Consider the following 13,435-nt stretch of genomic DNA (forward strand, 5'->3'; position numbering starts at 1 on the left):
GCTGTTTTTCTATATTATATTGCCCCAAAGCAACTATACACCCATAGAATTACTGCACTGGAAATACACATTTAAAGAGCTTCAAGAAAAGCATTATTATTATGTTGACATTATGCCAGTACGCCATCCATTTACTGGTATTACTCTCACAGTCCCATGCCTTTTCAGTTGTGATTTTATGAAGGTTTTTTCTCTCCTGGCTGTCATGTTCTTGGAACTCAATAACCCCTAGATTTCATTAGCTCCTCTCTCGGTGTGATGTATTTACTCTGGTGACATCATTGTTTGTCTGCCCACGAAAGGCAAACAATGGTATTCATTAGGGTGGGGGGGGTTTGAAAAGGTAGGTTGTTGAGTGGGGGTGACATTGACTTTGAGTTTGTGGGCTTTGCATTCATAATGGTTGAAAATGTCCCATACAGTACCAATTTAGGATTTGTCGTTTGCTATGTTTTTATCATGTTATGGCTAATGAAATCTTTAAATGTACATTTTCAAAGTGTGTGTGTGTGTGTGTGCGTATGTGTTTAAGACCCCACAAAAATACTAAACAAACAAACATTTTGACCAACTGGGGACATTTTATTCATCCCCACAAGGTGAAATGCTATTTCTTGGGGGTTTAGGGTTCAGGTTAGAATTAGGTTTAGGGTTAGGAGCTAGGGTTAGTTTTTGGGGTTAAGGTTAGCTTTTTGGGTTAAGGGTACAGGTTAGAGTTAGATTTAGGGGTTAGGGAAAGTAGGATTTTGAATGTGACTAAATTGGTTAGCTGTACAAGACTGTGTGTGTGTGTGTACACATATTTGGTTTTTTTGTACACTATGTGTTGTGGAATAGCACATAAAGAGGAATCTGAAAGGAATCAATGTTCCATTCCACAATAGAGATAATCTAAGGACTGATACATAATCATTATGAAGCCTTATCAGCTTCATATTGTAGCCTACACTGTGTGAAGCTTAGCTAAACAGAGTCAATCTCTGGTTTCTTCTTCCTACACCTGAGGAGGTTAAGGGTCACATGACAAGCGTTAAAGTTAAGACACAACCACAGTTTATTATTCGAAGATGTTAGCACTTGCACAGACGAAGGAAGCGTCAGAGACCTGCTGAAAAGTTATCAGCGAATCAGAAATTAATTTTAAAAAGTACTTACCCGGCCCCTACCAACCCCATGGACTATAGCCGGTATTGTAGAATGAATGCATTTTAGCTGGCATACATTAACATAAACTTTACATGGACATTCGAATCTGAGCCTCAGCAATGTGCAACATAAACAAACTAACTGGATCCACTGGCAGTTGACAGGATGATTTTCAAAAGAACCTAAGCAAACGCTAAGCACACGAGGGGTAACTCATTTGCGCACCACATTCATTAAATGTGTACATTTTCAAAAGTATGTACCTAGTGCCCCAAATGAAAGATAATACCCTTGGAATAAAACATGCAAATCAAACATGAACTTCAGTTTTCAGTTTTGGTGCTACATTGTAGTCTGCCCTATACATCAGTAGTCTACATGTATTTCTCCTTGGATACATCACATTCTCTCACTTGCCATTGGTTGGTCATTGGTTGCAACTCTCTTTTGAATAAGCCATGTTCCCTGCACGCAGCACCATCGAGAATGGCCACCCATAATAATGACCACCCATTTAAGAAACATGGAGGTGTACATACGCCAATTCCAGTACCTGTGCCTTTTTTGTATCTTTGAAAATCACCCTGCATGTTCAATGATTGGCTCAATACAATAAGGTTCACCAATTTTATATTTCTTCTTCTTCCCATTTTCTGACCACCATTTGATTGTTAAAAACTGGATCGAATTCGACTCGTCCCTAATATTCATTGGGGAAATGCTTGATATTGATGATACTCTGTTACAGTAATGATGCACAATGCATTCTAAGGGGGGAAAAAACGATCACTTTACAAATAATGTTTAGGCAAAATTCACCATTGTAATCCACTATAAGCAGAACAATGTTAGAGAATAAAAACACATCCTGATGCCCAATGTAGTGATAGTCATGTCTGGGCTTTTCAAAATAAAGGTCCCCTCTACTGAGCAATCATTTAGTAGTGTCCACTCTTCTCATCCAGATGTCCTTTGTTACCCTGTGCTTGTAAGTCTTCCAGAAGATTCATAGTATAGTCTCCAACAGAGGGAGTCTCTATTTACAAAAAGGGTCGCTGCAATGTTCTTGAGTCCATGATGGTATTCCACAGGTAAAGACCCAGTAACATTTATTGATCCACCTGTAACACAAACACATTTCCATGAACATCAGGCCATCCAGATTCCATCTCACAATTAATACAGTATGTGCAATACAGCCAACATCAGTGTTTTCACCACCCAGTTGTTGAGTTAGAAAAGGATTCTAAAGAGTGTCTTTGAAGTGTAGACATAAAGGTTCATGAACAGATTCATTCAAAATGCATTGTTTCTTCAGGAAAAAAACAGTGTTCTCACATTCAGTCCTTAGTGACTACAGAGTCAGCTTGAGGTAATGTGGTGCAAAGTAATCACAAGGCCTTTTGCATGGAAAGCTTACGGTTCATTATGAAATGATCTTTTTTTTGAGAAGTTTACAATTCTTAATCTCATGACCTAATCTTGTATGAATTAGGTGGTTGGTTTTCTTTGCTAGTTTTAATGAGAAAAGGCAATAAAGTGAGCAAAGAAAAGCTATCAGGCGATATTAGCGTCTTCACTCACAGTGGTCAACAAACAAAGCAAACTCATTAGCGTTCTCAGCCACTGAAATTACCTCTGTCACACTGACTGCACAAGTCACACATGATTTTGTCCACTTCTTTTTCCAGATAGGGATAAACAATAATGATAAGCATAATACTAAATCAAGATTTGAAAGACAGAAGTGATTTCCCCTGGATAAAAATGTGCTTTTCCAACAAAATGCCTATCCCCATCCGTGCTGGGAAATGATTTGTAGTGGTAGGCTACACTCAGTGGGAGGAAATTCCTTGAAGAAAATTGAAACAGAGAATATGTTTTGCAGTTTAGGCTAAGTTGTCATTCAAATTTTTCCTGCTCCACATTCCATATCAGATTCTGGCCTATCCTGACAGGGATGGTGTTTTTATCTCGAGGACTTGTGTGGATAGAATTTGCCTTTACCGTACAGACTGAGGTTTTCTGCCTCCCCTAGTTTAATGCTGTCAGATACTCTCAGCACTTCGGACCCTTCACAAGATTAAATTGCCCGTCATGAAGCTCCGGCCCTGACTGACAGCTCCTCGGCTCAGGCAAAAGTACATTCCGGAAAGGGCTTAAGAAACGTGCCTTGCGAGGAACACCCATAACACCTTCATAACGACGTTCCACTATCGATTCCTGCAGACTGTCTACCGACTAGGCAAGTCTGACAGCTGAGGGAAGCTGCCACGGGAGTTGTCAAGCTACATTTTTACTGCTGAACTTTGCAAAGAAAACAGGCACCTTTGACAGACTAATTTAGCTAATTCACCAATCAGCTATTTGACTGTGGACAGGCCCGTTTTAATTTGTCCGAATACACTGTATTCTCTGTCTATGAATAAATTAGCTTAAAATATAGTGGGGGAAAAATTGTGACAACCCCCAGGCATCGCCTAACTTCATATTAAAAAATCTCTCATAATCATATCAAACACACTCAGTAAATTCCACAGATATTTAGGTTAGCATTACGCCACTTTCATATGTGTAAGGAGAGAGCGCCTTCTTGTCGTTCATATTGCAATAAATTCTCCCCCTCAATGAGCCATTTACATTTCCGAGCTGTCACTGTGATTAATGTGGTACTAATTTGAGAATAATTCCATGCTACAAAGACAAAGAGCAGGCACCGGTTTTTGTCAGCAGAGAAAGGAGCCTACACGAGACAGATCTAACGGCATCTCAGTAGTCGCAGAAGGGGTATATGAAAGCATCGACTGAGATCATCGTCATCAACAGAAGACAGGAGGAATTAAATAGGAATGTGGCACCTTCTGAAGGTTTTTCAGGCGGCTTATAAAACATTTAACTCAATCTCTTTCTGAATCATATTCAATCACATACATTGTGTTAAACCTAAGGCTGAGTGAAAACAATGAGCGAAACAGGCCTATAGCTGCATGGGTCAACGGGTGACTCATGAAATCTGTAACAGAAAGATACCCAACCTGGCTCGGCTCATTATTCACTGTACAATTATCATTTTCCAATCTATAATGGCTAAATGGGTTATTTGGACATGTTATGCTAGATAATCATTCTCCTGTTCATTCTCCTGCATTCTCAATAGGTTTTGCCCGTGGCAGGGAAGCACATTAGCGAGTAGATGGAAATACGCTTCCATTTTAATGTAAGGCAATTTTATTGAGATGGCATAATCACATTATGGGGAAGCAATGTATTTTCCATCTTCCAAAAGATGTTGAAGTATCTTGGATGGCAGGTAAAGCAATTAGAACACTCTCCCCAGCTGTTTTGTTGAATTTATCTATTTAAACCATAAATGATCCATGAATAGTCATTACTTGCATCCAAATAAGTACAATTAAGGAGCATGGTGTAAATCTTATTTCCTCATTAAGGAAATGTTCAAACTGATAGAAATGGTTTGTTTGCTGTTTGTCACCAGAATTTGACACAGTAGGATACAGATTATGTTTAAACTGTAATATGCAATACTTGCATTAAAGGCTATAGTCTGAATTCAGAAAACAATGAAGATTAACGTTGATATTGGTCCAATTCAATAAAATGTATCTCACAAGATTGCATCACCTTGATTCGGGTTCCGTGGCATCAAGGGTTACCAGAGCTGATCCTTGTCCGATGAGATCTTTCCGGCGTTCCGTGTGAACAAAGACAGGGGAAAAAGAGGAAGTGAAGAGATGAGTTTTAAATTTCATCCCAAGCGAAATTAACATGTGCGTGAGGTTATTATGGTTGATCAATCCATCAATACTGCTGCAGCAACACTGTCCACCAAATAAACCCCATTCCATTTTGAGGTCCCGACTAATCCCCGGATCGATAATTACAGGCTCCAGACAGGTGTGGTGTGGCCAGTTTAAATAATTAAGTACATTGAAGGAGGCAGAACTCAAGTCTAGGGGTCGTCATAACCCAGGGAAGGATATGGGCATCGGGTTACTGCGTTAAAAGCAAGTAATTGGAGTGAGTAATTTGCACGTTTCGGTCCTCAAAATGGCTCTGATAGTGCTAAGGAGACATGTCGACCCCTCAGATATAGGCCCCCAGGGTCCCAGTAGTGACTGCAAACATTAGACAGTTTTAGCAATGGCACGGCAGCGTGCTGTAATTTCAGACTAAACCGGTTGACCTTGACCAATGATACAAATAGGCAAGGTCAATAGGTTGAGAAACATATAGGTGTCTTTTTAAACTGATGTTGACTGTACTTGGCTACTATGAGGACTACTATGACCCCTACTATGTTGGTACTCTGTACAGTCATGGCCAAAAGTTTTGAGAATGACACAAATGTTAATTTCCACGAAGTTTGCTGCTTCAGTGTCTTTCAAAATTTTGTCAGATGTTACTATGGAATACTATAGTATAATTACAAGCATTTCATACGTGTCAAAGGCTTTTATTGACAATTACATGAAGTTGATGTAAAGAGTCAATATTTGCAGTGTTGACCCTTCTTTTTCAAGGCCTCTGCAATCCGCCCTGGCATGCTGTCAATTAACTTCTGGGCCACATCCTGATTGATGGCAGCCCAATCTTGCATAATCAATGCTTGGAGTTGTCAGAATTTGTGGGTATTTGTTTGTCCACCCGCCTCTTGAGGATTGACCACGAGTTCTCAATGGGATTAATGTCTGGGGAGATTCCTGGCCATGGACCCAAAATATCGATGTTTTGTTCCCCGAGCCACTTAGTTATCACTTTTGCCTTATGGCAAGGTGCTCCATCATGCTGGAAAAAGTCATTGTTCATCCCTTTGCTGAGAAGCAACCCCACACATGAATGGTCTCAGGACGCTTTACTTTTGGCATGACACAGGACTGATGGTAGACAAGGTGAGCCTTGTGTTCTCCGGACAAGCTTTTTTCCGGATGCCTCAAACAATCAGAAAGGGGATTCATCAGAGAAAATGACTTTACCCCAGTCCCTAGCAGTCCAATCCCTGTACCTTTTGCAGAATATCAGTCTGTCCCTGGTGTTTTTGCTGGAGAGAAGTGGCTTCTTTGCTGCATTTCTTGACACCAGGCCATCCTCCAAAAGTCTTTGCCTCACTGTGTGTGCAGATGCACTCACACCTGCCTGCTGCCATTCCTGAGCAAGCTCTGTACTGGTGGTGCCCCGATCCCGCAGCTGAATCAACTTTAGGAGACAGTCCTGGCGCTTGCTGGACTTTCTTGGGCGCCCTGAAGCCTTCTTCACAAGAATTGAACTGCTCTCCGAGAAGTTATTGATGATCCAATAAATGGTTGATTTGGATTTTTTTTGCAATCGTACTGGCAGTAATATCCTTGCCTGTGAAGCCCTTATTGTGCAAAGCAATGATGGCACGTGTTTCTGGCTGACAGAGGAAGAACAATGATTCCAAGCACCACCCTCCTTTTGAAGCTTCTGTTATTCAAACTCAATCAGCATGACAGAGTGGTCTCCAGCCTTGTTCTAGTCAACACTCACACCTGTGTTCATGAGAGAATCACTGACATGATATCAGCTGGTCCTTTTATGGCAGGGCTGAAATGCAGTGGAAATGTTTTTGGGGGGATTCAGTTCATTTGCATGGCAAATAGGGACTTTGCAATGAATTGCAATTCATCTGATCACTCTACATAACATTCTGGAGTATATGCAAATTGCCATCATACAAACTGAGGCGGCAGACTTTGTGAAAATGAATGTGTCATTCTCAAAACTTTTGGCCACGACTGTACAGCTGAAATGAAATTCGATGGCTTGTTGCCACTGTCTAAAGTGCAATGTGTTGATTACGATGACCCTTACCTTGGTAGTCTTTATCTTGTTCCCCATGGCGCAGCTCCATCCCTTCAGATCTGGGAGGACTTTACACTCCTCCCCATCCAGACATGGATGCATCTGACACCACCACTTCTGCTCCACTATAGAGGCTAGGGGAGAACAGAGACACCGTTACAATGAGCAGCTTTGAGAGATAATAGGGAGACATAAAGGAACAGACATGTTTCTTGTTTTACTAAACAATAGGGCTGGGAATTGCCAGAGGCCTCACGATACAATATTGTCACGACACTTAGGTGCCGATACGATATGCATTGCGATTCTCACGATTCTATATGTATTGCGATTTGATGTTCCAAACATATTTCTCACTATATGTCTGCTGCAGAGAGACGAGAACCACCGCTTACTTTACCTACCTATTTTTGAAGTCAAATATTTATATAATATTGGCAAAAAAGAATATTGTGAAATGTAACTATCGATTCCCCCATCACTACAAAACACCATGAGGTAGTAGTATTGAATTGAATGAGAGCCAAACAATCATGCACAGAGGGTGGATACATTAAGATAAACTTTGTTGTATCCCACAGGCATGATTACAACAGCAATATTGTGTAAAGCACCTTTACAAGTGACAGTAATTGTACAACGTTGGCTGTATCATACGGTTTGATGTCCAAGCAAACTGTTGGAACAGGATACATTTCAAACACTTAACAATGCTTTGAGGAGGTGATCAGGCTCAAACTGAGATGAGAGCTCAGGTAATCCCTAGACGTATAAAAAACATAATTAAAAGGTTAAGTGCTGATCATTTTTCAGAGATCACCTGTGGAGCACTTTAAACTGGGCGCCATTGGCACAGCGCTTTAATTTGCTGAGAATGTCAATACTCAAATGTCATCGAATAGGTTAAACGCATCTGGTGCCAGACTTTAGGTGTGAACTGCTTTTCAATCCCAAACTGAGGCAGCTCTTTCTGCCTGGTTGGTGGTCTGACTGCCACATTAGTGTTGGTAAGTGATGTTCTGGGACTGACATGGCATAGATATAAGTTAACTTCAAGTGCCTTTTTCGAAAATGTGAGGGTTTCAAATCGCCCCCTTCCCTTAGGAAGCATAGTGATTGCTGTGTACTTTCTATTGATTTCAAAGCAGAAACGTGTGTTCCCTTCTCACTTCGCGTAGACCTAGTATCATGATACTGTACATGGATAGAAAGCTTTATGGGACAATGATACATCAGTCTTAACATTCTGATACACAGCTCTGTTAATCACCTACGTTCACTGTGCAATACAAGGGAACAGGTTTGGAGCCTTGCAAATTAATCTGTGAGCTTTGAATATGATACCAGGTGCACAAGGAATGCAGCAAATATAATGTGAGTTAAGCAAAACTGGGAGGGCTGTGAATTCACTGTTCTGTGGTCAAAACTTCAGCCTTGTGGAATTATACAGCGGTTTTGTGGATGTCACTGATCCCTCCGGAACTTTCATTACGCACACCTGTCCCCTATTCCCACTGATTAGTACTTGTATAAGTGTGCCCTTTGGTTTCCATTGTGCTGTCGATTATTGTTACTTTGTCCGTTGGTGCGTGTGAGTACCTGTGCTGTGTGTTTTGGGCTTTCGTGCCATTGTGGATGATTACGGGTCTCGTCCCGTGTGTTAATCATTGTGTGCTTGTTATTTATTTGAGGTGCTTCTCGCTCTTAGTTTTGGGTTTCTACCCTGTGTTTTGTTACGTGTTTGTATGGTTTCTGTCCCCATGCCTTTACACGGCACACCGTAATTTCAGTGAAATTAAAAACCCTATTACGCATTCCTGCATCGGTCTCCCAAATCATTCATACCAACGTGACAGTGGATATGTGAAGCTGAGTTGACTTTGCAGTGAGGCCTGTTGAAGTGTAACTAAACCTTGAATGTGGTTCAGAGAGGCTGTATGATTTAATGCAATGAAAGGAAACAGGATGCAGCAGTCAGCTTTATGTCTCAGAAGAAGCACATTTACCATGAGGGCTCCTGAGTGACGCAGTGGTCTAAGGCCCTGCATCTCAGTGCTAGAGGCGTCACTACAGACCCTGGTTCGGTTCCAGTCTGTACCACAACCGGACGTGATTGGGAGTCCCATAAGGCGGCGCACAATTGGGCCAGCATCGTCCAGGTTAGGGTTTGGCCGGGGTAAGCCATCATTGTAAATAAGAATTTGTTCTTAACTGACTTGCCTAGTTAAATAAATAAAAATTTAAAAAATCAAGATATGCAAATCAAGTACATTTCTTTCTACTGGCAACTTTGAAGCACTCAAATCTACAGTTCACATGCAAACGTACATTGATTTCATCATTAATACAGCATTAGGCCTCTAACGATGGACAGTATATTGAAATTCTTATCCTGTACATTGAAAGCCTCTTATGAATCCAGAAAACAGTTAAGAGAATAGAAGACATGTGTTTTAGAAAGCCAAGAGCACTCCTGGCATACTTTGCTCACCATATTTTATTTAAATAGGCAAGTCAGTTAATAACAAACTCTTATTTACAATGACATCCTAGGAACAGTGGGTTAACTGCCTTGTTCAGGGGCAGAACAACTGATTGATCAGCACGGGGATTCAAACTAGCAACCTTTCGGTTACAGGCCCAACACTCTAACCACTAGGCTAGCTGCCGCCCTGAAACAAATATATATCTAATTTCACACTTATTTCACGGTAACACATTCCCTGCTTGCCACACATGAGATTTACTCCAAAACAAGGAGCAGTCACTTATACCCCTGATCTGTCAGTAATTTGAGGATTAAGTCGTACGGTATCAACGTGAGGTGAATCCGGCTTGGGCCAGACATTGCATTGAAGGCGCAAAATTGGGTTCTGATGGGAAAAGACAACACATTTCTGGGTGCCTGAAGATAACACTCATTGAAACGGCGCTGAGATTCACAACATCTACTTTCACGTCCTATAGGTACAGTGCCTTCAGAAAGTATTCACACCAGTAGAGGCTGCTGAGGGCAGAACGGCTCATAATAATGGCCGGAACGGAGCAAATGGAATGGTATCAAACACCTGGAAATCATGTGTATTCATGTATTCCACTCCAGTCATTACCACGAGCCCGTCCTCCCCAATTAAGGTGCCACCAACCTCTTGTGCTGCACACCCCTTGAGTCAATACACATTAGAATCCCCTTTGGCAGCGATTACAGCAGTGAGTGTTTCTGGGTAAGTCTCTAAGAGCTTTGCACACCTGGATTATACAGTATTTACACATTCTTTAAATAATGATTCATGCTCTGTCAAGTTGGTTGTTGATCATTGCTAGACAGCCATTTTCAAGTCTTGCCATAGATTTTCAAGCCAATTTAAGTCAGAACTGTAACTTGGCCACTCAGGAACATTCAATGTTGTCTTGGCAACTCCAGTGTATATTTGGCCTTGTCTTATAGGTTATTATCCTGCTGAAAGTTGAATTTGTCTCCCAGTGTCTGTTGGAAAGCAGACTGAACCAGGTTTTCCTCTAGGATTTTGCTTGTGCTTAGCTCTAATCTGTTTCTTTTTATCATAAAAAAACATCCTAGTCCTTGCCGGTGACAAGCACACCCGTAACATGATGCAGCCACCACCATGCTTGAAGAATGGTACTCAGTGATGTATTGCGTTGGATTTGCCCCAAACATAACGCTTTCTTTTATTCAGGACACATTATTAGCAGTATTACTTTAGTGCCTTGTTGCAAACAGGATGCATGTTTTGTAATATTTTTTATTCTGTATCCATTTTTTTCCAATAGGTGCCCTTTTTTGAGAGGCATTGGAAAACCTCCCTGGTCTTTGTGGTTGAATCTGTGTTTGAAATTTCCTGCTCGACCTTACAGAGACGAGGTAGTCATTCAAAGATCATGTTAAACACTATTATTGCACACAGTCCAAATCAAATCAAATCCAATTGTATTTGTCACATGCACATGGTTAGCAGATGTCAATGCGAGTGTAGCGAAATGCTTGTGCTTCTAGTTCCGACAATGCAGTAATAACCAACAAGTAATCTAACTAACAATTCCAAAACTACTGTCTTATACACAGTGTAAGGGGATAAAGAATATGTACATAAAGATATATGAATGAGTGATGGTACAGAGCAGCATAGGCAAGATACAGTAGATGGTATCGAGTACAGTATATACATATGAGATGAGTATGTAAACAAAGTGGCATAGTTAAAGTGGCTAGTGATACATGTATTACATAAGGATGCAGTAGATGATAGAGTACAGTATATACGCATGCATATGAGATGAATAATGTAGGGTATTCTGCCCTTGAGTTGCGTTCCCATGCAAAACTAGACAGATAGCTAACAACTAAGTCTTCATTAAAACTCCCAAGGTGTGACTTTTCTTGAATGAATATATTGAAAACGTTTATGTTGTGAAACTGCAAAATACAGAAAATAATATACTTTAGCGTTCAATTCACACTGACATACTGTAGCTGTACATTAAACATTTGAAGTTGCATAAATACAAAGCACGCGCTAAGGTACCATGCATCTGGCATGATGCCAAACCATATAGCTAATTGTTAACCATATGGCAATTGGCTCCTTTCATTACTCTAATAATGTATAACCATCTATGTAGAATAACAAAGCATATTACACTAGAAACAGTAACAAAACTACAGTATTGTATATTTTACAATTCGTTTGCATGACGCATGAGCAAAGTAATACAGCTAACGACATACATTAAAGGCATTGCAATTTGTGAGTAAATGCAACCAACATTGATATGTAAGCAACTATATCAATAACAAGATTGTCATCATTAGCTAAATGCTTGAATCGAATATTTTTCCAAGGCTGAAGCGTGACAAGAAATAACTACATTGAAAGACCTGCACCGTAGCGTTGTTTGTAGCTGTTTCTATGCGTGCAAAACAAATTCTGTACTTCCTGTTTGCGTCATCTTTCTAAGTACCAGAAAGCGCCACGAGGGGGCAAATAACACCATTGAACACAATCAAAATCCAATTTAACCATTGTAATAAAATAATCTGTTACCTTCTAACAGGATGGCAGCACACTCCCCGCCTGGTATAATGAAATTGTGCCACTATGGAATAAAACATATCAAGAAACAAATAATGTCCATTCTATTTTTATCTTTTGTCTCTAGGATGCTTCAGTAAGAAGAACAACAATCTCTGAGATTGGTCTCAGAAACACTTTAGCAGCTCCTTGCTTGACAATTTTTAGTTCTACTTTCCTAACCTTTTTGTCAGTACTGGGAAAGGTTTTTACCACAAGCCCGACTGGCCAGTCATTTCTGTGTGCCTGACTGTCTTTCAATAAGACAACATCTCCCACTTTTACATTTGGCTTTTCTGCTGTCCATTTTCTGTGTCTCTGCAGCGTTGTCAGGTACTCCTGTCTCCACCTTTTCCAAAAGGTGTCAGCGAGACACTGGACTTGCTTCCACTGTTTTCCTTTTTCAATGCATTTGAATTCCTCTCTGAAGGCTTCATGTTGCACCCAGGGAATGATTGCTGTTTTGGCTTGTGACAACTCACTTGTACCGCATGGTTTATTACAGTCATGCCAGCCTCTGCAGCTGGTGTTGTCTGCACCTTCATGGAAGGATCTTGCAACATGAATGAGTCGTGCTGTGGCTCGATTGAGAGCTTTCCAGCTTGAGAACCTCTCAAAGCGGTGAGAGCCGAGTTGAGCTCCAGAAACTTTAGAGGCAAAGACAATGACGTCTGGTCGAATCTCTGCATCTGTGTGAGGCTCTACAAGGTCAAAATTGATATTCTCAGGCTTACTTGAGTTTGTTTGGGTCAGGAACGGTGGACCTGAGAACCAACTAGTGTGTTTTAAGAGCACAGCGCAGCAAATATGGGCCTGGTTGCATGGTCTGCTGGATTGCACCACTGATCTGGATGGGTAGACTTCCTGATGAGAGTTATCCTATTGGCAACATAAACATAGAATCTTTTGGTGACATTGTGGATGTAACCGAGAACTATCTTACTGTCTGTGTAGAACTTGGCTGCATATATATCAATGTCAATTTCGTCTTTGATCAGTTCATACATCTCAACAGCTAGCAAAGCCGCACATAGTTCTAGGCGTGGGATAGTGTGGGCCGGACGAGGGGCCAATTTTGATTTCCCATGACAAACCAACTTGGCATTGACCTTCCGAGTCAATAACTCTCAGGTAGGCTACCGCTCCTATGGCTACTGTAGAGGCATCCGAGAAGATGTGTAGCTCTCTTCTTTGAGTGGTAGACAAGGAGACTGGGATGTAGGTCCGCTGTATATTCATATGTTCCAACTCCATCAAAGATTCCTTCCACATTTTCCATTCCTCTTCTTTTTCTGTGGGAAGAGGGGCATCCCACTCACTCTGATCAGAAGAGAGTTCTCTGATTAAGGCTTTACCTT

At 41.0% G+C, this 13,435-nt stretch overlaps 1 protein-coding gene across 1 annotated transcript in view; it reads right to left on the bottom strand.

Moving 5' to 3' along the window:
* Window positions 1–1,030: 1,030 nt before the first annotated feature.
* The window catches only part of LOC118366318 (chemokine-like protein TAFA-2), a 62,456-nt gene continuing 50,051 nt past the window's right edge, over window positions 1,031–13,435 (bottom strand). The window contains exons 4-6 of the mRNA XM_035748896.2: window positions 6,997–7,121; window positions 4,789–4,846; window positions 1,031–2,267 (exon numbers count right to left, since the gene is read on the bottom strand). Coding sequence (XP_035604789.1) covers window positions 4,817–4,846; window positions 6,997–7,121 — 155 coding nt within the window. The 3' untranslated portion in view covers window positions 1,031–2,267; window positions 4,789–4,816. The remainder of the gene's footprint in view (window positions 2,268–4,788; window positions 4,847–6,996; window positions 7,122–13,435) is intronic.

Source organism: Oncorhynchus keta, chromosome 33, assembly GCF_023373465.1.
Source record: "Oncorhynchus keta strain PuntledgeMale-10-30-2019 chromosome 33, Oket_V2, whole genome shotgun sequence".
In the NCBI taxonomy this organism is placed as follows: Eukaryota; Metazoa; Chordata; class Actinopteri; order Salmoniformes; family Salmonidae; genus Oncorhynchus; species Oncorhynchus keta.